This window comes from Sciurus vulgaris, assembly GCF_902686455.1.
Source record: "Sciurus vulgaris genome assembly, chromosome: 2".
Lineage (NCBI taxonomy): Eukaryota > Metazoa > Chordata > Mammalia > Rodentia > Sciuridae > Sciurus > Sciurus vulgaris.
Window position 1 is genome coordinate 51,627,819 of NC_136462.1, and position 26,883 is coordinate 51,654,701.

A 26,883-nucleotide genomic window follows, 5' to 3' on the forward strand; every position below is an offset into this window, starting at 1 on the left:
CTATATCTTGTCTCTACATGGCTTCTCTGTCTCTACATGCTGCTAGGCTTCCAGGAGCTGAGCAGAGTTCCCTCTCATGTCTTTCTGCCATGATGTTTCTGCCTTGGATCCTGCTGACCATGGAATGAACCTCAGAAACTGTGAGCCAAAAGAAACCTTTCCTCCTCTTAAGTTGTTCTTTCAAGTATTTTGGTCACAGTCACAGAAAAGCTAATACCTCCCTGCCTCTGTTCCAGATACTCAGACCCTCTTACCATTCCTCCACTATGCTAGAAACATGACCATTTGCGGTGACTTCACATTGCTTTTTTTCCCTGCAGTGGAATATTTTTTCTCCAGATAACTGCATGGCCAATTACATCGCTGGTCACTTAACACCACCATCATTTTCTCTGGAGTCTTCTCTGGTCATTCTATCATCCTAAAATTGTAAGCCTTCATTTATTTTTATCTCAGCTTTATCACTATCTAACATATAACATGTTTTGCTTATTTTTCTTCTTGTCTCTCTTCCCTGAAGGTAGAGACTTTTGTGTTTTAGTGTGTCCTAAGAACCTAGAACAGTGCCTTGCATAGTGGGTGCTCAATAAATATTTATTATTGAAGGAAGTGTGGAAGACCTGTACCACCTAAGCATAATATCATGCAAAGATGGAGACAGACACTAGATAAAATGCCGTTTGCTCATGGCAAAACAAAAATTTTTTTGACCATCGATCTTCCTAATCTTGTGTAATAAACTCCATGCCTTTTGTTTTTATATATTTTACCTTTCTTGCCAGATGCTTTAAATGTCAGAAAAAAAAACCATTCTTAGTTATTAAAGCCTTAATTTGGCCATTAGGGAATGAATTACATCCTGTTTTTCAAATGTTATCCTGTGTACTTTACTAAGTTATAGAGTACAAAGTAGGTAAGGTCTATTATTTTAGATAGAAAATTCCAAGTCTTGGTTGTTGGTGCTCAAAGTACTCGATATTCTAATATTGTAATATATAACACCGAGAGGGAATATGCGGTTATTATTTGTGATAAATAAAATAATATGCTAAATCAAATTATCTTGAATCAGAGGTGGTAGGAACTCCATTTTTTTTTGTTGTTGTTGTTGTTGTTTTTTTTCCGCTGCTCTTTCCTTTATCAGAAAGTTGCACTCGGGGGCACACGGAGTAAGTTCGATTTATATCGGTTAATTAGTCGGCCCAGGAAACTCCGGGAGGGACGTCCTCACTCAATGAAGACGACGATGGAACACTTCTGCAGGCGTCGCCGCCTCGGGTAAAGTCCCAAGGGAAAACTCTGTTGAGGAGGGCTCCACGGCATGAGGGCGCGACGCCCTCCGCGCTCGGTCCGATAGGTTTCGACCCTCGTCCTCGATCTGCGGGACCTGCTTTTCCCGGGGGAGCGCGCACGGCCGCCGCTCCTCCCGGTAGGCGGTGCGGCCGGCCCGTTAGCTTCGAGCGCCGTCCCCACGTCCCGCAGCCGCGCCGCGCCCCAAGTCCGGCTGGGGGGAGGGGCGGCGGCTGGCGCTGCGTCGAGTTTCCCAGAATTCCCAGCGGCCGCGGGGAAAGTTTACAGGACGCAGGCGGCGGCAGCGGCAGCGGCGGCCCCAGCAGCAGCAGTAGCGGTTACTGGGGTGCCCGTGGCGGACCATGGCCCTGGCCCGGTGTCCTTGGCCTCTCCTCACGGCGTCTCTGGGGCAGCGTCGCGGCGACGGGAGACTTCCGGGAAGGAACTGACATGCGACTGAGCGGCGGTCGGCGCGCTTAGCGCCGCGAACATGCGGCAGTCCCTGCGGGCGACCCCGGGCTGCGGAGAGGAGGCGGCGGCGGCGGCTCGGGAGGGAAGGAGGCGCCGGCGGAGGTGGCGGCGGAGACGGCCGGCGCCTGGCGCGGAGCCCTAGGGAGGCTGCTTGGCGCGGCCTCGGGCGGCCTCGTTGAAAAGGATGCTGTCCCGAAAGAAAACCAAAAATGAAGTGTCCAAGCCGGCGGAGGTGCAGGGGAAGTACGTGAAAAAGGAGACGTCGCCTCTGCTGCGGAGTGAGTGTAGGCGGCGGGGCGCGCCCACACCTGGCGGGGCGGTAGCTGGCAGCGGGGCTCGGGCAGGGGCGCTCTTCGGGGTGCTCCTTCCACTGTGGTCCGCGGGAAGTAGGTTGTTTTTTTCTTGTCCTTGAAATGGTGCTTGGTCATTGAAAGTCGGTGAAGAGTAGGAAAGGAGTTCGACACTCGCCCCTCGCCGCCCCTCAAAAATAAAACTTCCTTGCCTCCCTCAACACTGTTGGTGTTTTGGAATACTGAAAGAACAAGACCGTAGAAAATAAACCGCTAGTCCTCTGATGCTGTAGAAATAAAAGTGATTAGACAGGGACACTTTTTCCTCTTCTAAATATGTCGAGATGTGCCTTTGTTTGCAAACACTGGGGGTGTCACTCGCCCGTGCCCCCAAGTAGTGCTAACTCTGGGGACCGCAGGACTTGGATCTGAGAAAGTTAAAAAGCAGACTGTCGCTCTTGTAGTGCTACCCAAACATCATAACTCTTGGATCGCTGAGTAGGGGAGCCAAATATTTGGTATTTTGACCATATTCGTGAGATTCCATAAAAACAAACTTCTCAAAAATGATTTCCCTCATATCAGGGAAGTTACCAAGATCTTTTCTTTGTTTTACTTCTAATAGGGCATATTTCCCCTCCCCCGCCTTTCTTCCCAATTTAAATATTTGACTCATTTTTTAGCTCAATTTCTTGAATTTTTAATTCAGTGTTTAGGAGGTTCGGTTCGTGAAGTAAGGAGTTAAATTTTTGGTGCTCATACTGCGTGCTGGGCTCTTTGTGTAAGTTTCCTTCTTGGAAGCTGGTAGTAACCTTGTGATTTAAGCATTACCTCATATTGTAATTGGGAAAGCTGTTCATAGAGTTTCCTAGTATTTACCCAAGATCACACAGAAATGGGTGGAGAGCATGCTTTTCCATTATGGCCACATCGTTAGCCTTATAAATTTATTGTATTGCTGTGCTTTCAACAAAATATATGAGATGGATATATCGGTAACTTGAAACTTGATTTTTAAATACAGCTTGGTTTTCAGTTGTACATGCTCTTAAGTTTTTTCGTGTTTTAAATGATAGCTTGCTGTTTGCTGTAAATAATGTTTATTAAACGTTACTTGAAATCATGGCATATGGCACATCATTTAAGCAAATAACGAAACCGAATTTTGTTTCTGTAGTGTTACCCTTATTTATTCCGATATTAATTTGTTTCAGTGTTAACTTATGAACCTTATTAATAGGAGTGCCCTTATGAATTGTTTATTTAATAAACTAATAAAATGGGTTCCATATCCAATTTTTTTCATGTTTTAAAAGTGTTTACTTACCAAGAATGTTTAAACTATTTGCACATTATGTTCAGTAGTGCTATTGTCCTGAAAGCCATTGTTCTGCCATAATTTTCTGTTTTGAATCGTAATTATTTGTTCTTAAAGGAGCCATAATTTAACACTTGGTGTTTATATTCTCATTCAGCCTTTATTGACTTCTTTCAAATGAGATCTTAATTTCCATACCTAAATTTTTGGCTTTTCAGTTTTCATTTACTAGTTCTAGTTAATTCCAAGAGTAGAAATACAGAATTACTAATTTAAAAATTTTTTTCTTGGTTTTGGGTTTAAAAAAATTTTTTTTAAAATTGGGATTAAAGTCTGGGGCTCTTTGCCACTGAGCTACAGCCCCAATCCCCTCTCTGCCTTTTTTTTTTTTAAAGGCTGGATCGCTAAGTGTTTGAGACTGGCCTTGAACTTGGAGTCCTTTTACCTCAGCCTCCTTAGTCACTGGAATTACAGCCTAATTTAAAATCTTTTGAAATAAATTCAGTTATCATTGAAATTATGTTTGCTGAAAGAAGGAATTTTGGCAATTTCTAAAATGGAGTTTTAGAAGCATAGTATAGCCACACTGTCGACTATGTATTGATTCATTATTTTCTATTTTTATGCATTAATTCATGAGTATTTCATTGCTATTTAGTTCATAGATAAGTTTTTTGACATTTCATCATATTATGTATGGTAGTGTGCAGAATACTTTTCTGGCTAAGCTTACACATAGCATATTCATACAAATTACAAATTCATTTTTGTAGGAAAATAATAATCTTCCTCAATTTAAAATACCCAAGTACTATCTTAAATCAAAATTAAAATTTAGTTTCCTTAAGTCCATTGGTATTTTGATTAGTAGATGTAAATGAACAGCTTTAGAAAAGTTTATTAAAATTGTAATTTTCCTCTTTTTTTATAGATCTCATGCCTTCATTCATCCGGCACGGTCCAACAATTCCAAGACGAACTGATATCTGTCTTCCAGATTCAAGCTCTAATGCTTTTTCAGCTTCCGGAGATGGAGTAGTTTCAAGAAACCAGAGTTTTCTTAGAACTCCAATTCAAAGAACACCTCATGAAATAATGAGAAGAGAAAGCAACAGATTATCTGCACCTTCTTATCTTGCCCGAAGTTTAGCAGATGTACCTAGGGAATATGGCTCATCTCAGTCATTTTTGACAGAAGTTAATTTTACTGTTGAAAATGGAGACTCTGGTTCCCGATATTATTATTCGGATAATTTTTTTGATGGTCAGAGAAGGCGGCCACTTGGAGATCGTGCACATGAAGACTATAGATATTATGAATACAGTCATGATCTCTTCCAAAGAATGCCACAGAATCAGGGGAGGCATGCTTCAGGTAACATAACGTTATAAATAGTATATTAGTTTATATTTATTGACATTTCAATAAAAAAGATACTCTTGCTGGATTTTCCTGGGAAACCAACAACTACTCTTAGAAAAACTTTTTCCATGTCCCATTTTGTCAATCTTAATTCTGCCTGCTGACAAGTAGTTACCAGCCTATATTGAATGACAGAATTATTGTGTCCATTTTATTTTATTAACTGATGTAATATAAACTTGTTACTTATCTCAAGACCTGTACTATTAATATTCTTAAAACATGGAAAATTTAATGTCTCTGGTTGGATCGAATTTAGATTTAAGTTTGGTAGAATGAGAAGGTTAGGTCTTTAGACAAATGAGACTTAAACCTGGGAAAGGAAAAGAGGATAGGAAGAATTGAGTGATGATACCATGGGCACTACATTACTTCATGAGACTTAGCCCTGTTTCTTTGAACATTTCTTTTCATAACTCAGTAACTTCCGAAGTTGATCAGAAACACTTGTTATCAAATGGTTAATTATGTGTCAACATCTCTTTTTGTTCTTTTTGTAATGGACAGAAATATCACTCATATAGTTAAGGAAAACATCTAATTTCTTAACTCCTTCAAGAATCAGAAGAAATTGGAAAAATGTTACAATTCTATTTTATTCTTAAAGTACTGGATTATACAAGATAAACTGATGCAAACTAAATTAAACTTTCTCATCTGATTATTTTTTTCCTACCTAGTAAGTTAATAGGCTTTAAATTTGGTAGAATAAAGATAAAAAATTTATGCAACAGATTTTTTTAACCTAAATAGCTTTAAATAAACTGACTTAATAGTTTGAAGCATGAGTATTTTTATTATAGGAAAAATTGTATTCATTTATTAGTAATCATTTACATATCTCACATTTTCCTTGACCCTCTTGGAGTACATTATTTGGGAAAACAAAATCAATGTATACACAACATTCACAGAAATGTTCATTGTTGTATTTTGTGATCCTGTCTGATAGGGAGTCAGAAGAGAGATCAGTATAGGCTGGAGTACTTTGAAGAATAATTCATAGAGGAAGTAAAGTTTGAACTGGGCTTTGGGCTTGGACTTCAGATAAATTGAGCAGAAGAAAGACATTTTAGGTAGAAAGTTATGAATAGCCAAGTAAAAACAGCAGGCAAGGTTTAAATTTAAGGGACTATGTAATTTGGCCTTGTTTGAAGAAATAAAATGTAAAATGAAGATTTGTTCTCCCACAGCTTCCTTAGACTTGAGTGAAGCAGAAGACATTGTGTACTTCAAAAAGACAATGATTTTATGAAAGCCATGTTTAAAGATTAATTTCGTAACAATATTTCAGATAAATCGAGATAGCTCCCTAGAGAAAAGAGAATTTTAAGTACCAGTGTTAGTGGAGAGAAAGCAGATCTAGGATGCTTTTTGAAAGAAGATTGCATATTATGGGTTTGGAAGAAAGTAAATCACTGAAGTTTTGAAAATTGGGGAATGGTATGGAATAATTGGTAAGAGCAGCTTATTTTATGAAAGCTGACATTATAGTCTCGTTGGAACATTAAGTAGGAAAGGTTTACTGGGCATGTAGAAATACTGTCAAGAGCATGGATGAATGCTTTATTTTAAAAACCTAGGCTAAAAGATTAAGACAGTTGCATAGAGGATTTATAAGTTATAATATGCAGTTCTGAACCTCAGAAAGAACTTGTTAGCCAACTAAAATAAATTTTAAAAATAAAGCTCATTTATATTTTCTTTTAGACTATTAATTGCTTATTATAGGAAATTTTTAAAATGCAGAAAAGTATGTGCTAGAGATGCCTAGTATATTAGTTATTTTATTCTTTCTCCATAACAAATGCCTTTTTAAGAGTCTGATATGATTAGCATAGCACCTGACAACATAGGAGTTATTCAGAAATATAAATGGATGAATGAATCCAGAGGTTTCAAATCTGGAAACTTAAGTTTTTGTTAGCTGAGGAAAAGCAGGAATAATAGGTGTGTTTATTCTTAATACAGCTTATTTGTTGCTCTTTGCCCTCATCTTTCCCATTTCTGTATTGCAAACATTACTGATAGCTCACAAAGGTTGAACATCCCTGATGTAGTCATCTTTTTTGTTGCTATGACCGAAATACCTGACAAGAACAACTAATATGAGGACAAATTTATCTCGGGGTCATTGTTTCAGAGGTTTTGATCTGTAGATGGCCAACTCTGTTGGTCTGGGCCCTAGGTAAAGTAGCAGGTCATGGGGGAAGGGCCCTGCTCTGCTCTTGGCAGGGTCAGGAAGCAGAGAGAGCCATTGTGGGGAGGTGGCTACAAGGAAAGATACACCCTTCCAGGGCATAACCCCAGTGACCCACCTCCTCTAGACATACCCCACCTGCCTACATTTACCACCTAGTCATTCAGAGGAGGATGGAATGATTAGGTTATGGCTCTCACAATCCAGTCATTCACCTCTGAACATTCCTGCATTAGTACTGGAACTTTTGTGGAACACCTCAACTATAATAATCCCTGATTTGAAAATTGGAAATACTTAAAAAATCTGAAATTTGTTGAGCACAGGCATAATGCCACATATGTAAAAATTCCACACTTAACCTCACTGAATGAGTTGCAGTCAGACTGCAGGTGCATTAAAAATATTGTATAAAATTACTTGCTAGCTGTGTGTATAAGGTATATGCGAAAACATACACAAATTCTTTGTTTAAGCCACAGTGGAACAGAGCAACAGAGTTGGCCATCCCTGAAATACCTCCTTATGTATATGCAAATATTCCAAAATCCCCCCCCAAAAAATCCAAAATTGGAAACACTTCTGGTTCCCTAAACATTTTTGACAAGGATACTCTACCTATAATATTTTCTGCCTGAACTTTTCATATGTAAGTGTGAAGAATTAGTAATACCAGGTTAAAATATTGTGTTAAAATTCTGATTTGCAAAATACCATTGAGGAATTCTCTAAATCTTGGTAGATCCTCTCATAGGAGCAATCTGACATGGTTTCTGTAAGTTTAAAGACAAATTTTAGAGCATCTTTTTCCATTCACAACTTAGGAATAAAGTACAATTTAACTGAATTTTTTTTTTTTTTTAATTAAAGGATGTCTTTTTTAAAAATAAGATCTGGAGGGCTGGGGCTGTAGCTCAGTGGTACAGCGCTTGCCTAGCATGTGTGAGGCACTGAGTTCGATTCTTAGCACCACATAAAAAAAAATAAAACAACAAAAATAAGATCCGATTTCATGGAATAGCCAGACCTGCTTTTAATGACAGTAGGCGTCTATATTCTCTTACTCCAGGCCCTTTAATATCAGATTTCTTTACAGAAAGTTGCAGCTATTTGAGGAGTCTTGTAATAAAATACTCTCCCCCAAAATTTTTTTAAAGATATGCATTTATTACAGCAGTCATACATTGTTCAAGAAACTTCACTTAATAACATTACTATGTATCAGGGCAGTACAGATTTAATGTGTTACCTTCTAAAAGAAAATAGTGCTTTTTTGAAGGAATTCCTTAAGTTATGGGGAAAGATTATCAATTATTAACCAAACAGAAAAACCTAATAACTATGTATTCCAGCAGGGAAAAAGTCTTAATTCTGAAACAAAAACAGAACATTTTAAAATTCATCTTGAAAAGATTTTAAATTTACATTTTCAGAATTTAATCTGATAGGGTTCAAAGAATTTGAATATAAAGGAGAAAGTAAGTTTGTGGGAGAGTAGGACTGAGCTGTTGACAGTTATTTTCATAAGCAATAAAATGGTTACTAATATAATAAGCATAAAAAGAATGGAAAATTTGTTTTGAAATGGCTTAATAACAGTAGTAATTCCTGCCCATTAGTTTTTACTTGAACTTGAAGGAAGCACCTTCTCTCAAAGGGAAAATACATTTTCTTGAATTTAGCAAGGGCACAAAAACAAGTTGTATAGACTCTTGATGAGCTTTAGAGGGCTTAGGGAATTCAATAGTTAGCTCTGAAATTTCATTTTTGGCCAACATGTCAATCTGGCACTTATTGTGTGCCAAAGGAAGGAATCCTGTTATTAACAGGAAGTCTTTAGTTGGAATACTAAAAGCAGATTGAATTTCTTCATTTTGCACTTAAATAATTTAGTTCCATGCAATTTTAAGTAAAATATTTAACAAATATTTTTAAAGTTTTAAAGATCACAAAATTGTATTAATATTATAAAAATAAAACAAAAGTGTCAGGTTTTACCAAAAAAAAAATTGGATTTATTTACTGTATTAAACATGTAAAAATTTAGTTAACCAGAATTATTTTTTGAGGAGAGGTTGATAATCTTTAGAGAGACAACTTCATCTGTATTTATTTTGCAAAGGAACGGAGAAAACAGATTCAATACTGAGGTCTTTTTATCAATATCCTGATTGTAACACCAGCTGTAATGTTTAGTTTTTATTACTATCGACCTTATGGAACTCCTTTAGAGTTCCATATTCCATTTTATTCTCTGTAGGCACTACAAGACCAGATTTTTTTTTTTTTACTTATAAATGTAGGTCTCATAAGTATTTTCCTGGTTCTATGAGGTTTTTGAAGGCTTATATAAGTGAAAGATTATTAGTTAAGACAATGCTTTTTTCATCTTTAGAAAATCATGTAATTAGCTTATGATGTTTTATTTTATATTAATGGAAAATGTGTAGCTAATTCCTACAAATGAGGGTGTTTTGAGGATTATTTATGAATGCCCCTTATTCTTTATTGGAACTAACTGAAGTTGTAGAAACAGTAATTTTTTTCTTGTAGCACAGAAACTCAAAGCTCTCTTTTTTTCCGTACTGATTTAGTTCAAATTTGGTAGCTAATGAGTTTTTATTTTGGATGTCATTATGGACTTGTGGGTTTTTTTTTTTTTTTTAGTTTCAAGCTTATTTGGATTTTGGATTTAACTAGTTTTTCATTAATATCCATTTTCTGTTCCAGGGTCCAATCCAGAGTATCGCATTTCATTTAACTGTCATGTTTCTAGTCTTCTTGGGCTATGCTAATTTCTCCTTCTTTTCTTGTTTTTCATAACCTGGACAGTTTTAAAGAGTACACGTCAGATATTTTGTAGAATATTCCTTGATTTCGATTTTGTCTGATGTTTTTCTCATAATTAAACTGAACGTAATAGTTTTTGGAAAGCGTGCATATATCATGCACAAGGAGGTACATGATACCCTTATGACATTACTGGTAAATTAACTTTCATCACTTAAAGTTTATCAAGCTTCACTGTAAAATTACTGTTTTCCCCTTTCTGTATTCTTTTCTTTGGAGGGGAGTCACTTACTCAACTCTTAAGAGAGGCAGGTGAACTTTACCTCCTGGAATGGGGAATATGTAGAATTCTAGGAATATCTACATATGTGGAATTCTTCAGTGAAGAAAGTTTTGTCTCTTATTTAGTCTATGGTTCCTACCAGTATAGACTCCTGTGTATTGTTATTTATATGTTTTGGTTTATAATCTAATAAGTCATTTGCCTTATTGCTCAAATTGTTCCAACTGTGGCCATGAGGAGTTCTTTCAGGATCATTCCCCATCTTTTTTTTTTTTTTTTTTGAGTAGTACCTTACTTTTCGATTACTTCAAAAAAATGTTACTTTTTCTGTTGTTACTGGATTTTCCCTGCCCTGAGACCTTGGATCCGCCTAGGTCTCAAAAGTGAACTTTGGACCTTAAGATTTGTATTTCAATTAATTACTGTTGTTTTTGTTTTGATGCTTAAATTGTTCCTTCTTTGGCCACTGGAACCCATTCAAGGTTAGTTCCCTTTGTTTGCACTTTGCTTTCTAATGTGATTATATGTTCCAGACTCAATTTATGCATTTCCTATGTCAGCCATGGAACCAACCACTTATCCAAGGATCCCTGGTTCCTTTCAGTAGGGAAATAGTGTATGGGGATCACACACTTGTATTCCTTACTACTGGGTGGATTTTTGTTTCTGGACCATTTTAATGTACATATCTAGGAAATGTGTTTTTTGGAAACAGATTTATCAAGAGTTTATACTGTTGGAAATTTAAATTTCAGATTTCCAAGTTTTAACTTTTTGCTTTCTTAAAAACATTTTAATTGCGTTAAAATATGCAAAACAAAATTTACCATATTAAGCATATTTATATGTATAGTTCTGTAGTAGCAAATACATTCACATTGTGCTACAATATATTTTTTTTCATTCTGGACATAATGGTTTCTCTGGACAATTATAAAACCATTCATTTGCTTTATATTACATTACTAGTTTTAAAAATAGTATCAGTATTATTAATATTATGATTGCTGAATAAAACAATTTATTTATTTTTTTATTTGTTATTTTTTTTTAGCTTTAAGGTGTTTCCCATTTAGGAAATACAATTTATTGTGTTTAAAATTCACTTTGAATAATTTTGTCAAGTATGGTTAAGCCACTCAATGTGTACTTTTAATTTACTTCATTTTATTTTTCTATAGTAGGGATTGCTTCTTCTAAATTTTGATTTAATTTTGTTTCATAGGACATTTAGAAGATTCCAGAATCAAAGCTATAAAACAAATTCATTTAAGAAAATTCTATCCCTGTCCCCTTCTGTTTTGTTCCCTTCCTCCCCCATAAATAACCATTTTCATTTATTTTATTGTATCCTTTCATTGCAACATTTTATGAAAATAATTACAAATCTGTCTTTATCTATACTTATCCTTCTCCTTTCATATATATTGTGAATTATCTGTTGCTGTATAACATATTGTTCCCAAACTCAGTGGCACAACAAACATTTATCATATCAGTTTATGTGGGTCAGTGTGTCAGAAGCATCTTAGTTGGGTAGTTCTGACTCACAGTCTCATGAAGTTGCAGTTCAGATGTCAGCTAGGACTGTGGTTGTCTGAAGTTTTTGCGAGGGCTGTAAGGTTCATATAAGGCTGTTAGCAGGAGGCTTCAGTTCTGGTTTGAGGCCTCAGTTCCTCACTACATGGGCTTTTCTTGACATCTGGCTTCCTCCAAAATGAGTGATCAACAAAGAGTAAGTGAGCTTGACCAGGATGGAAGCCACAGAATATTTTGTATCCTGATATTGGAAGTCACATGCCATCCTTTCTGCCATAAACTATTGCTCACACAGTCAGGGAGTGAATGAATATTAGGGGGACAGGGATCCTGGGCCCAGAGCCAGGTTGCAGGCACATATGTATAAGCTAGTATGTAATGCAGATTTTCTTTTTTCAATTAATAAATCCTGAATATTACTCCAGCGCAGTAAAAAGAAATCATCTTCATTCATTTTTACAGCTGCATAATACAATATTCTGGTCTGGTCTGTGAATATAATCATGATCACCCAGCATCCTAATAGAGATTTGGTTTATTTTTAGCCTTTCATTACTACAGATAATGCTACAATGACTAGCTTTATGCATTTGCTTTTGTGTGTGTGTTTTATTTAAGTAAATACAGATTTTTTAAGCCACCTTACATATAACCTGCAAATAAACTTACATATTCTCCTTTAGACTCTCAGAGTTTGAATTGAAGCTTTTGCCTTAATTTTAAAGTTTTTTTTCCTAAAATATGTTTTGCTATTAGTATTTTCATATACATAGCAATATGGTTAACAGACACACTGCTATTCTAATCCATGCAAGGAATCCTTACTTGTTAGCATATTTAGGATTGCCAGTATAATTTCAGAACATATGAAAAATGTTTATTTTTTTATTCCTTAAAGTTTAACCCTTTGGGACTGGGGATATAACTCAGTTGGTAGAGTGTTTGCCCTGCAAGCACAAGGCCCTGGGTTCAATCCCCAGGACTGCCAAAAAAAAAAAAAAAAAAAAGTTAAACCCTTTGCCTTAGTTTCCAGCCAAGTATAATTTTAAGAACCCTTCAAAGTCAACTGGAAACTTTTTGACAGATGTTTTGTTCTGGAATAATAGTCTTTCACACCTGAATGATAACCCATTCTTTCTTATTTTGAATTTTCAGATGTATTCTAAATTTGGTAGTTGGAACCTTGTGAGGTTTTTGGCAATTTTCTGTTCACACACTAAATTTTCATTTGAATGATATATTTTTGTATTATTTAGGGACAAGGATCTAAATTTATGTTAAAATTCTGTCTGGGCTATAAACATTACAAATAACTAGGAGTAACAACAGAATGAACTGGTTACTTTCTTCTCCTTCCTCTTACCACCAGCACCATCACTGATTGAACCCAGGGTTTTGTACACAAGCTGTGCAAGTACTTAAGCACTGAGCTATGTTCCCAGCTCTTTTCATTTTGTGTTGAGACAGGATCTTGCCCATTTCTCCAGGCCGTCCTTAAACTTGAAATCTTCTAGTCTCTGCCTCCCTAGGAGCTGGAATTATATGCAGACAGGGTAGATATTTTTGTTAATGTGTGTGTCTAAAATCAAGTGGCCGTATTTGTGTGGGTCTGTTTCTAAGCTCACTGTTTATTAATATGTTTTCTCCACTAATGCCATACTGTCTTCATTACTATAGGTTATTTTTTTGAACATTTACTATGTACTATACATAGACACTGTTCTAAGGGCTTGGATATATCTCTGACCAAAACAAGGCTTCTTATCCTGTGGATCTTCCTTTTGAGATAAGAAAAATGATAATCATTGTGTGATTCTTGTAGGGTAAGAAAGAAGATTAAAAATTATTTAATAAGTGTACAGTGTACAGAATAAAGTGATTTTTAAAAAAAGGTAAACAGAGTAGAATCTGGGAATTGTAGATTGCCGTAGGATAGTAAGAGTGAGTTTTGTTGAGACTTTTTATTTTGGTGATACTGGGGATTGAAACGAGGGATGTTCTACCACTGACCTGTATCCCTAACCCTTTATATTTTTTTATTTTGAGCCAGGGTCTTGCTGAGTTGCCCAGTTGACCTTGAACCTGCAATCCTCCTGCCTCAGCTTCCCAGATTGCTGGGTTGCAGGCATATGCTGCCACATCTGGTGGTCATGGAGACATTTAAGAAAAGACCTGAAGAGCATGAATGAGCAAGCCAAGCAGCTATTTGAAGGAAAAATGTTCTAGGGAGAATGAACAGTTTGTTCTACCATGTTTGAGAAGAACAGGGTGGTAGATGTAGCTGGATCAGAGTGAAATGTGGGTAGAAAAATAGCAGCTTAAGTCAGAGAAGGAATGGAAATCTGATTAACAGTAGACATGAGCTATCATATTAGAGATAACTTCTACCAAGTAATGATACAGTAAAGATAACTTACACACAAAATCGAGGAAAAACTTACTGAGCACAGCCTCTGTCACTAATCTTAACAGATTTAAGATACACAGTTCTAATTTTTAACATGTATAGATTCATGTAATGCCAGCATAGTGAGTATATGAACGTTTCCTTCACCCCCCAAAATTCCCTTATGCTGCCCCTTCATAATTTACTTCCACTCTTAACCTCCAGCTTCTAGCAACCAGTCTTCTGTCTTAGTACAGTCTTGCCTTTTAGAGAGCTTCTCATAAATGCAATTGTACAATTCATAGCCATTTGAGACTGTATCTTTTCATAATGCTTTTGAGATTCATCCACGTTGTTGCATGTACCAATAATTAATTCCTTTTTTTTTTTTTTTTTTCTTTCCTGAGTGGATTCTGCTGTATGGTTATACTTCAGTTTGTTTATCCATTCTGTTCAAGGATATGTGGATTGTTCCCACTTCGGTGCAGTTATAAGTGCAGTAACTGAAAACATCCACATATGGGTTTTTGTGTGAAGATGAGTTTTCATTTCTCTATGGTAAATATTTAGTAATTGGATTGCTATATTATATAACAAGCTTTAATTTTATAAGAAGTTTATAAAATGGCTAAGCTGTTTTCTAGAGTGACTGTTGCGTTTTGCGTTTCCACCAACAGTGCATCAGAACTTGTCCGTTTTGTTTGGCCATTCTCATGGATATACACTGTCATCTTATTGTGGTTTTAATTTGCATTTCTCTGGTGTCTGAGCATTTTTCATGTGCTAATTAACCATCTATATGTCTTCTGTGGTGAAGTGCCTGTTAAAATCTTTTGCCCATTTTTTTAAAAATTGAGTTGTTTTCTTCATGTTGAGGTTTGTTTTCTCCTTTCAGTGCTTGAGTTCAAACCCAGGGCCTTGTGCATGCAAAAGAAGCACTCTAGCACTGAGCTGTACCTCCAGCTCTTTGTGTTAAGTTTGCGGTTCTTTATATATTCTAAATCCTTTGTGTAATGTGTGATTTGCAGATATTTTTCTCCCAGTTTATAGCTTGATTTTCCTAACATATCTTTCCCAGAGTAAACATTTTTAATTTTGATAAAGTCCAAAGCATGAGTATTATTCCTTTACAGATTGAGCTTTTAGTGTCATGGTCAAGAATTCATTGCCTGAGATCATAAAGATTAATCTTGTTTTTATAAAAAATTTAAAATTTGTTCTTTTTAGATATACATGATAGTAGAGTGTATTTTGACATTATACATACATGGAGTAATCTTGTATTATTTTCTAACAGTTTTATAGTTTTTCATTAGATATGATTCATTTTGAGTTAGTTTTTGTATAATATGGGAAGTATGTGATTAGTACTTTTGCATATGATTGTCCTGTTGTTCCAACATTATTTAAAAAAAAAAATGCCTTTCCTCTGCAAAGTTGCTTTTTCACCTTTTCCAAGTCATTTGACCCTGATGTGTGGGTATGTTCCTGGATTTTTTATTGTGTTCCATTGATCTGTTTGTCTGTTCTGTTCTCAGTACTACACTACCTTGATTACTGTGTTGTATTTATTTATTGGGCAGTGCAGAGAATCAACTTGATTCTTTTTAAAAATTATTTCAAACCAAACCCAAAATGAGGAGGAGAGAAATCATAAAGATCAGAGCATAAAAAAATGAAATAGAGACTAGAAGAGCAATACAAATAATCAATGAAACAAAGAATCAATTCTTCGAAAAAGTAAAAATGGCCAAATCTTTAGTTAAGGTAACCAAAAGCTGGAGAATACCCAAATAAATGAAACTAGAAATGAAAAGGAAGACATTACAACAGATACCACTGAAATTCAAAGGATCAGTAAGAGAATGTTTTGAAAGACTATGCCAGTAAATTTTGGAAAATCTAGAAGTAGACAGAATTCAGGGCATATACAACCTACAAGAATGGAACCAAAAGGCCGTAAAAACCCTAAATAACAAGTAATGAAATTGAAGCAGTAATAAAATGTCTCCCAACCAAGAAAAAACCAGGACCAGATACATTTACTGCTGAGATTTATCAGACTTCTAATGAACTAACAGCAATGCTCTTCAAACTATTCCATAAAATGCAGAGGAAACAAACCCTTCCACACTTGTTCTGTGAGACCAAAATCTGATAAAGACACAACAGAACAGTGAAACTATAGGCCAGTATCTCTGATGAACATAGATGTTTTAAAAAGTCTCAGTGAAATACTTGTAAGTTGAATTCAGCAGTGGGTTAAAAAGATCTACACCACAAATTGGTTTCATTCCAGGAATGCAAAAATGATTTGAAAATCACTAAAGGTACTATTGCACATAAATTGAATCAAAGATAAAAATCACATGATCATCTCAATATGCAGAAAAGCATTTGGTGAAATTCAGCATCCCTTCATGATAAAAGTCCTTAATAAATTAGGTATGGAAGATTCATACCTCAAGATAATAAAGGCTATATATAACATTGCTGCAGCCAACTTCATACTGAATGGAGATTTTCTTCTAAGATCGGGACCAAGACAGGGTTTTCACTCTAGGCACTATTATTCAGTATAGTACTAGAAATTTCAACCAGAGCAATCAGGCAAGAGAAAGAACTAAAAGGTATGTAAATAGGAAGGGAGGAAGTAAAATCATCCTTGTTTGCTAATGATATGAATCTATACATAGAAAATCCTAAAGATTCCGCCAAGTGACTTTTAGGACTGATAAATTCAATAAAGTATCATGGAATACAAAATCAACACACAAAAATCAGTAGCTTTTGTATACCACCAACCAACAATTAACTTGCTGAGAAAGAAATCAGGAAAGTAATCCTATTCACAATAGCCATGCACACACTAAAACAAAATACCTAAGAATAAACCTAAGGATGTGAAAGACCTATTTACAATGAAAATTACAAAGCAGCAAAGAAAATAAATTGAAGATTGTAGAAGGTGGAAAGACCTCCATGTTCATGGTTTGAGAGAATTATTGTTAAAATGGCCATACTGCCCAAGGCAGTCTACAGATTCAGTGCAATCCCCTTAAAATATCAATGACATTCTTCACAGAAGTAGAAAAAACAATCTTAAAATTGATGTGGGAGCACAGAAGCCCCCAAATAGCCAAAGCAACCTTGAGCAAAAAGAGCAGTTCTAGAGGCATCATAGTACCTGATTTCAAGACATGCTATAGTAACCAAAGTAACCATAGTAAGCCATAGTAACCAAAACACTATGGTTATTGCATAAAAACACACAGACCAATGGTACTTTCTGTCAGCTTTTTGTTACTGTGACAAAATACCTGTCATAAACAACTTAAAGGAAGAACGGTTAATTTTGGCTCACAGTTGCATAGGTTTCAGCCTGTGCTCAGTCACTTTGTTACTTTAGGCCTGAAGTGATGCAGAACATCATAGGAGAAGAATGGAGGAAGTCTGCTCACCTGCTGGCAGCCATGAAAGAGAGAGAGAAAGAGGGAAGGAAAAGAAATAACCTTCCAGGACCCACCCCCAGTTATATATTTTGTCCAGTTAGATCCCATTTCCTACAGTTTGCACCACCACATCATATTGTCGTTAGATTTTTAATCTTTCAGTGGATTAATCCACTAATGAGGTTAGAACCCACGACCCAAACACCTTCCCAAAGATAAAGACCCCACTTCTGAATATTGCTGCATTGGGGATCAGACCTTAAACACGTGAGTCTTTGGGGGACAGACCAAATCCAAGTCATAGCAGGAACAGAATAGAGATCCCAGAAATGAACCAGCCAACTGATTATTGTTTTTATCATTTAACTTCACATTTTATTCTCATTGGTAGAGAAAGGAAGAAATCACTAATTACCGAACTGTATTCTGTTGTTTTTAGACAGAATTAGGATCCAGATTCTAATTTTTTTTTTTTTTTTTTTTGAGAAGGTGGTCAAAGAAAAGATCACAACTGTTGTGGATTGGGGGGCTCCTATGAAAATGGAAGGAAGCAGGTATGGGATTGTCCTTGGAGGGTTCGTGTTCTAGGGCTCCCATCTAGGTTCTTGAGGAATCTCTATGAAGAAAACAGCAACTCCTCAATGGGAATGGGAATGCCACAGTCCTATGGCTGGTACTTAGGAGGTAGGAGTTCAGTATTTTCTTTACATAAAGGACCTGAGAAGCTGCATTGTCCTTTTATCTATATCCCAGGTCCTGTATAGGACCTCTCCATAAGGAGAAGGCAGTGGTTCATTTCTTGGTCTTGTTGGCCTCATGAATGGTCGAGGATAGATCCTACAAACTTATTAGTATGGGGGAATATTTTTTCTAACTGTTCTTTAATACCTGTGATTAAGACACTAGGCAGTTGCTTTTGACACTACATGGTTATTCCTCACTCTGAGGTACATTTCACATTCAGAAAATTCCCATTCTTATAAGATATGCTCCATGTTTATATAAATATGCAAAGTATGCTCTACTGTCATGTATATATAAAAAGAAAAATAAAAAAAAAAATTTTAAATGTTCATTCTTGGGGGAAACTCCAGATTTCCTGGTGACTCCACATTTTAATGAACTGGCCTGAGAGTTTTCCTGGTTCCTGTTTTTTCCCCCTGCTTTAGTACTGGAATGTTTCTGGAAATTTCATTCTGAAGTACCACTTTACTTTCTCCATTTTTATTCCTGAGTTTCCTGGGATTCTTTTCACTGCAGTCACAGGCCCTTCTCTGAGATCTGCAGAGAACTAGAACTTACTTTACCTTAATCGAAACCAGGTGATTCAGGAGTTACTTGAGTATTGAAATGTGTTCACTTCTCAGCTTCTAGCAGTCTCTCCAGCCAACTGATTCTTGACAGAGTTGGCAAAAACATATATTGGAGAGGAAGTCTCTTCAACAAATGGTGCTAGGAAAACTGGTGTCCACATATAAGAGATTGAAACTAGACCCATCTCTTACCCTCTACGGTAATCAACACAAAATGAGACCTTAATGAAAGACCTGAAAATTTGGAACTACTAGAAGAAAACAAGGGAAACACTTCAAGATAGGCATAGGCAGTGTCTTCCTAGATAGGATTCTCAGGGAACAAAAGCAATGATTGACAAATGAGAGTACATCAAATTTAAAAGCTTCTGCACATCAAAGGAAACAACAGAGTGAAGGAACAACCGACATAGTAAATATTTGCCAGCTTTTCATCTGACAGGATTATTATTCGGAATTTATTTTTTTATTTTTACAGACTGCATTTTGATTCATTGTACACAAATGGGGTACAACTTTTCATTTCTATGGTTCTGCATGATGTAGATTCATACCTTTCATGTAGTCATACATTACCATAGGGTAATGATGTCTGTCTCAGGCCACCATTTTTCATACCCCACCTTCCTCTCATTTCCCTCTGCGTAATCTAAAGTTCCTCCATGTAATCTGAAGGTCTCACCCCAGAATTTGTAAAGGACTAAAAGAAAAACTTAATAAGTAATATATTAAACATGGGCAAATGATCTGAATAAGCCCTTTCAATAAAAGTGCAAATGGCCCATAAATATGTGGGACATGCTTGATATCTTTAGTTATCAGGGAGATGCAAATCAAAACTACATTGAAATTTCATCTTACTCCAGCTAGAATGGCTATCTCTGTCCGTTTTTTCTTTCTTTTCTTTCTTCCTACCTACCTACCTATCTCTATATATGTCTGTCAGTCTGTCTGTCTATCTATCTGTCTGTCTGTCTATCTATGGGTGCATTTGTGCTGGCAAGAATGTGGAGAAAAGGAAACCTTATACGTTGGTCTTGGCAAAGTAAATTAATATACACTTTAGGGAGACTAGTATGGAGGTTCCTGAGACTGAAAATAGTTACCCACCATGTGATCAAACTGTACCATTCCTGGGTATTTATCTAGAGGATATGAAAGTTAGCATATCAAAGAGGTACTTGTTCACCTTGGTTTATTTGCAGCACTATTCACAATAGCTAAGATACAGAATTAGCTTATGTGCCTGTCGTCAGATGAATTTATAAAGAAAGTATGGTGTACACACCTGATGAAGTATTACTGAATCATAAAGAAGAATCCTGTCATTTGCAAGAAAATAGATGGTACTGGAGGATACCGTGTTAAGTGAAATAAACCAATCATAGGAGGACATGCATCTTGTTTTCTCCCATGTGGTAACTTAAAAAAAAAAAAAAAAAGTAATGCTGACCTGAAAATAGAAGAGGGACTGTGGAGGACTTGACTGGGCAGTGGGGGGACAAAAGAGAGATAGAAAGAAGAGTAGGTATCATCAATGCACGATGTGTATATGTTGTGGAAATGTCATAGTGAAACCCATAAAATTATATAATTAATGCTAATTATAATAAATTATTTTGGCTACTGTTTTATTTTTTAAAGTCCACTTGTCTGTTGTCTACTTATATGTGCAAAAACTCCTTTGATTTTGATTGGAATTACCTTGAAGGTAAAGATTATTTTAGGAGAATTGACATCTTAATCCTGTTGAATTTTCCAGTACATTAACATAATGAGTCTTCTTTTCATATCTTTTGTCAGTGTCTTGTAGTTTTCAGCATAGCAATCCTGCATGTTTTATTACATTTTTATATAAATATTTGATTTTTGGAGTCATTATAAATGGTGCTATTTCAGTAATTTGTTTTCAATTGTAGAGTGTTAGCATAAGATATCTGATTTTTTTATGTTGACTTTATAACTTGTTACCTTGATAATCTTCCTTAATAATTGTAGGGCACAGCCTGATTATTTAACAAATTGTAAACTGGGAATAGTTTTATAAGTTCTTTGTTGCTTTTTTAAATGAGATATCAAATCTTAAACAAGGTAAGATTTTCCTTTCTTCACTTTTGCTTTAGCAGTCTGTGTACTTAGTAGCTTCTTCACTACTAGTTAAATTTTTCGTAAAGCTTGATAATGGAAGCCTCAAACTGAAAAATCACACTAACTTCAAAGTCTAGTTCCTCCCACTTTTTGTAATTAAATAATGATATTGCCTAGTTTTATGAAAAACTTCATAATGATGTAATCATAAATTTTAACTGAAGAGATAATTGAATAACTGCTCTTTTTCTTTTTCCCATCAGGTATTGGGAGAGTTGCTGCTACATCTTTAGGAAATTTAACTAACCATGGGTCTGAAGATTTACCCCTTCCTCCTGGCTGGTCCGTGGACTGGACAATGAGAGGGAGAAAATATTATATTGATCATAATACAAACACAACTCATTGGAGCCATCCTCTTGAACGAGAAGGACTTCCTCCTGGATGGGAACGAGTTGAGTCATCAGAATTTGGAACTTACTATGTAGATCACACAAATAAAAAGGCTCAGTACAGGCATCCTTGTGCTCCTAGGTAGAGTATCAACTTTATTTTTGACTTTTTGTTTTCAGTTTGTCTTGTGTTAGATTTTGGACTTATGGTTTCATCAGAGAAAGGTATCCCAAAGCTTGAGATTTAAATCCTTATTTCTCAAAATTTGTAATAATATTCTCTGAATTTACTTTTAGTGATGAATGACTTTAATAATTTAAAAAAGTACTTTTTGTTTAAACAGCCTGAAAAATAGGCTCAGTGTTCTTGTAATCAGATTCTGCTTTAATATGCCAGAATATTTTTGTTAGACCCTCAGAAATTGAAATAAGTAAAACATCTTTATCTTCATAAATTCATATAAATATAACTACCTCCTAAGTCAAAGTACTTTTGAATTATAACATCTTGCTGTTTTTATACAATTCAGACATGGTTTTATGTAGTGTTGCTTAGTCTTCCCAATTAAGAAAGTGAAAATTGACATGACAGAATGTGTCAGATCTGTTTAATAAATAGCTACTAATTATTCTTTGGAGCTATTTTGTTTGATACTAGGCTCACCTTTGAACTGATTTGTTGCCAGAGTTTTAACCTTGTGCTAATACTGCAGCCAGTTATCATATGTGGCTGTTGAGCACTTGAAATGTGATTAATCCAAATTGAGATGTACTATAAGTAAAATACACACTGGATTTCAAAGTACATATAAAGCTAGTAGTAGTTTAGGAATGAAGTGGCAAATATTTCACTTTAACTATATTTACAGAACTTTAAGAACTAAGTCATAAGATTAAAAATGGGTAAAATGTCACCAGCATGTTGATAGATGTCTTAGAATCATCTTGGATAATACAGATTTTTGTTTATAGTACTATATTTGTGATTTTTTAAGAACCATTAAAATCATCACAAAAATATATTTTAGTATTAGCAACCAAGAAACCAAGCTTTATCATTGATTCAGCTTTGAAAATCTTTTTTCCAGTGATTCTAATTAGTGGCATCAAGTCAGTTTATTGAATGACTGGTGGTTCTCCCTTCAAAAGAACCAACCCTATGATTACCGTTGGCTGACACTAGATGGCTAAGATATTTGTGGCCCAAATAACCACATTTGAGAATTTACTTTTCTCTTCATCATGATTAGCCTTACATTATTATAGAAATATTTTGGTTAACAAAGCATTTTCACAACTAATTAATTTGCTTCTTCCAGCATCTCTGAAGAAAATAGGAGGGAGTAAATACACTCTTTCAGTTGACATGAGTAGTAATAATACCAATTAGATTGCATTATAAATCCTCAGAACGCTTGGCTGACATTAACTCATTTAATCCAAGAATAATCATGTGTGTTATAAATTTTTTATTTCACTTTTACAAATACAGCTAAACTGGGGCTTAGAAAAGTGAAACAGTTTTGCCCACATTAATATTATTCATAGTGGTCAAGGTGAAGTTTTTAAAAATAGGCATATTTGTCTTCGGAGCCTCAATTTTTTCCTACTTCCAACTTGCAGTGCCAGTGAATGTTTCCTTTTGAATCTACTCATGAAAGAAAGTTGATGATAAATTTCAGTGCCATTTTGCATTTTGAATACCCTCTCTTTACTTAGCTATTCCCCTCCCTCCTCACAGCATATACATGCTATTAAAACAGGTGGTTTTATTTTTAAGTCCATGATATAAAATGGGTCCTAGTCAATTCTAACTCCTATTCCTTCTTTTAAACTGGTAGAGTACCTACCCATGCTGCACTACATTTTCCAATTCTTTCTGCTCTCTTCAACCAACTTGAGGAAGAAAACATTTTTTGTTTGGAGAGAAGCTATCAACCTTTCCATTATAAATTTACAGCTAATTACAAGTTATTGGAGAAATGTATGATTGTTTTTAAACCTTTATGTGAGTTACAGTTTAGTTCCAACTGTTTTATAACGTCCTTTGATGCTGTCCTTGAAAAGATTAAATACCCGCCAGAAGAAATATCCTAAAAACTAGCAACACTAATTTCTAACAGAAGGTGGGTTTTTCTTCCTCAGAGTAAACAAAAGCCATTCCTTGAAGGTAGTCAGTTTGGGCAAGAAGCACATTGAAAGATGCAAAAATATTCTTTGTTCTTTATGATTTCTTAGTTTTAGGACTTGTATCTTAACAAATGTTAATTCTGTTTCTTAGTGTACCTCGGTATGATCAACCCCCTCCTGTCACCTACCAGCCACAGCAAACTGAAAGAAATCAGTCTCTTCTGGTACCTGCAAATCCTTATCATACTGCAGAAATTCCTGACTGGCTTCAGGTTTATGCACGAGCCCCTGTGAAGTAAGTACACCACAAATTTTTTTTTAGGGGTCTTTGAGCTGCTGAACACAAGCAGAGCCTTGTTTTTTCTTAATACTATTGGGTCTCTAAATACTGTTGTCTTTGAAGAAATGATAGCAAGGGCTTACAAAATTTGAAAATCATTGGTTAGAAATACTAGTTCTTCATTTATTGAACCTTCACTTCTTTGTGTGTAAACTTATATTAGGGATACAGTAACAAGCTTATATTCTCATAGGAGATTAACATGTAAAGTGGTGCAGTACTTGTGATAAAAGTAAGGACCCAGGTAAGTGGTTAAGCATATGGTTGAAACAAAGCAGGATACTTGGGGAGGTTAAGATTTTTTGTTAGGAATTAATGAATTTATTTCAAACAAATAAGTAAAATCTTAAACTACATGAATAGCAGAAGTTATAGGAAACACCTTATATGAAAGTTTCTTCATATAGACTAATTGAATATTTCTTGTAGCATCTCTCCAATTTCTGTTCACAAGTGTTTCTGGTTAAAGAGAACATAAAGCTTTCTATAAAGAAATCATTATCTTCTAGTAAATTTGCATATCTCAAGTAATTGAATAAAGTTAGGAGGCCAAGAAAATATGTTTACCAAAGTGTCAAGCATAGGATGTGGCTCATACTACTCAGTCTGTGCCTCTTTTCACTTTTTTAAAAGCCTTATTATTTTTTTACATTAGACCATTCTTTTGGAGTAAAATATGGTGAGTTATCAAAGAACCATTGGATAGGACATATTATAAATGGTTACTAAAAACTGGACATGGCAGCACATGCTTATAATCCCAGCGACTCTGGAGACTGAGGCAGGAAGATCACAAGTTCAAGGCCAGCCTCAGCAACTAAGTGATGCCTTAGGCAATTTGGTGAGACCCTGTCTTAAGATAAAAAGGGTTAAGGGTCTGGCTCAGTGGCAAAGTGCCTCTAGGTTCAATCCTTAATACTACCCCCCAAAAAAAAGTTAATAAAAATAAATTTGCTAGAACTTGCAGTCAAAGCGTCCTCTTATGTCTACACTGCAATGATTGACATAACTTTAATATCATATTGGTATGTGACTTGCTTTAGTTCAAGTTCTTTGTCTAACCTTAAAGGATATTAACATTTAAAACTACTTCTATAATCCTAGCAGCTTGGAAGGCTGAGGCAGGAGGATCACAAGTTCGAAGCCAGCCTCAGCAACTTAAGAGAGGCTGTAAGCAAAATCAGCAAGACCCTGTCTCTAAATAAAATATTAAAAGGGCTGGGGATGTGGGTCAGTGGTTAAGGGCCCCTGGATTAAATTCCCTGTACCAAAAATAACAAAAAAACTACTCTAAAGCTTTTGGTCCATAGTTGTCTGCTTTTCTCGACTTTTTTGGTCATTAAATACTTTTGCAAAAGATACATAGCCTTTTTAGGTTTGCTTTTTCATCTTTAAAATGAGAACATTTAATTAGTGTTGTCTCTAGATCTCAGAGTATAAATTAATATTTAGTAATTGGTTGAATAGTTCAATCTCAGCATATGATCCACTTATGCTGAAAAATGGCTAAAACCCTTCTAAGATACATGTAAATACAATCTTACAAGTGTCCTTTGCCATATTGTGGAGTCTGGAGTCTTCTACTCTCTACTTGTTTTCTCATTTTTGAAAACAGTTTATTCTTTCTTCGTGAGTTTTTCAATACCAGGTGCTCATCCTCAGGAATTCTTAGCCAATAATGGTTTCTCTTCATTTCTTCTCTGTTTGTTCCTTGTTTACTGTAGTGAACATCATTCCTTTATTAGATCTGTCAGAACTAGTGACAAAAATGACTTTACCCTTTTTTGTGCATTATCATTTGCAAACCCAGTGTGATCCAAAATATCTTTAAGTTCCTGACAATTAACTCTGGATGAACTTACAAATAGCACAGAATGCATTTTTTGGAGAAAAATTATATAACCATTCTGTTTGAAATTGATGTTCATGGTTTAATATTACTATTAGAATAATGGATTCTTAAATGAGTATTCTTTAACTTGAAGTTAAATATATAGAGCTTTCTCCCTTTCCTAAAAAAATAGTTTTTATTTAGAGCTGGGTGTGGTGGCACACCTATACTCCCAGCTACTCTGGAGACTGAGGCAGGAGGATTCCTAGAGCCCAGGAGTTCAAGGCCAACCTGGGCAACTTAGTAGTAGCCTGACTCATAAAATAAAAAGAAAAAAATAGTATTTTTAAAGAGGAAGTTGAAACTCATTTATCTGTAAAGTTTATGGTTTGTTTAGTTTTAATACAGTTGGTATTTATAAAAAGACTGGTTTATTGCAATAAATACATGTTTATGCATGTGTTGTGAACATTATGTTTTAAAACAGATATGACCACATTCTGAAGTGGGAACTCTTCCAGCTGGCTGACCTGGATACGTACCAGGGAATGCTAAAGTTGCTCTTCATGAAAGAACTGGAACAGATTGTTAAAATGTATGAAGCCTACAGACAGGCTCTTCTCACTGAGTTAGAAAACCGCAAGCAGAGACAGCAGTGGTATGCCCAGCAGCATGGCAAGAATTTTTAAGTTAACCTTTTAAAAATAAAATATAAGTTTTATAAGAGCTTTAAAATATTTTTGCAGTTGAAAAAACTGCAAATAAGTACTTTGGTTAATAAAGGCAGCTTACTTTTTGGAAGTTCTAAATTCTAACTTTATATATATTTTGTCATTAAAAATTTTCTTTTATTGAACAAAAAATGAATTTATCATTTTAAGAGCCAACAAGATAATGCTTTTGAACGTTGTATATTAGAAAATTGCTTTGAATAATTTTGATGGAGAAATATGTAGAAAAAATGTCATGTACAACCATATATTTAAAAGGAAATGATCACTTGGTAACTTCTTATAGCAGCAGTATCTTTCTTTAAAAGAGAGAAAGAGAAACTATGCAGTGTTTTAAAAAAATGTTTACTGCTTTAGCATGGAATGTTGTCTGAGTGGGATGATTTAAATTTTACCATGATATAGTTCAAAATACAAAACAAGATTTGGAATCTTTATTGTGATAAATTCTGTATGTAGTCCCACCCATTCCCCACAGCCAGATGTAAGGAACCTATTTGAAGCATGTTGAGAAAATCTTTTCAGGAATAAATTTAAGCATGAAGTCTGAGCCTATGTTGGGAAGGTGTGTGCCATCAAAGTTGCTACTTGTTTTCAGCCAGAGCTCCTAACTGCA

At 35.4% G+C, this 26,883-nt stretch overlaps 1 protein-coding gene and 1 long non-coding RNA gene across 3 annotated transcripts; both read left to right on the plus strand.

The window, feature by feature from the left end:
• The first annotated feature begins 1,584 nt into the window (after positions 1 to 1,584).
• On the plus strand, positions 1,585 to 26,831 carry SAV1 (salvador family WW domain containing protein 1). 2 transcript variants are annotated; one of them, XM_079119109.1, is made up of 5 exons: positions 1,585 to 2,045; positions 4,301 to 4,744; positions 21,107 to 21,377; positions 23,517 to 23,660; positions 26,024 to 26,831. In XM_079119109.1, exons 1-5 carry the CDS (start codon positions 1,946 to 1,948, stop codon positions 26,223 to 26,225), a joined length of 1,161 nt encoding a protein of 386 aa, XP_078975235.1. In that variant the 5' UTR covers positions 1,585 to 1,945; the 3' UTR covers positions 26,226 to 26,831. The 2 variants fall into 2 exon arrangements, with proteins under 2 accessions (XP_078975235.1, XP_078975236.1); XM_079119110.1 differs by having other exon boundaries at positions 1,589 to 2,039.
• LOC306648882 lies at positions 4,751 to 18,954 on the plus strand. The gene is made up of 2 exons (XR_013760523.1): positions 4,751 to 6,937; positions 7,493 to 18,954. It is a non-coding gene; the product is annotated as an uncharacterized lncRNA (long non-coding RNA).
• Positions 26,832 to 26,883: the final 52 nt, after the last annotated feature.

Bases quoted from the DNA above. Each gene is read 5' to 3' on its own strand.
- SAV1 (XM_079119109.1), top strand. From the start codon at position 1,946: ATGCTGTCCCGAAAGAAAACCAAAAATGAAGTGTCCAAGCCGGCGGAG. The intron at 4,745-21,106 runs GTAACATAACGT...TTTTCCCATCAG, and splicing joins TCAGGGGAGGCATGCTTCAG to GTATTGGGAGAGTTGCTGCT. The intron at 21,378-23,516 runs GTAGAGTATCAA...TCTGTTTCTTAG, and splicing joins AGGCATCCTTGTGCTCCTAG to TGTACCTCGGTATGATCAAC.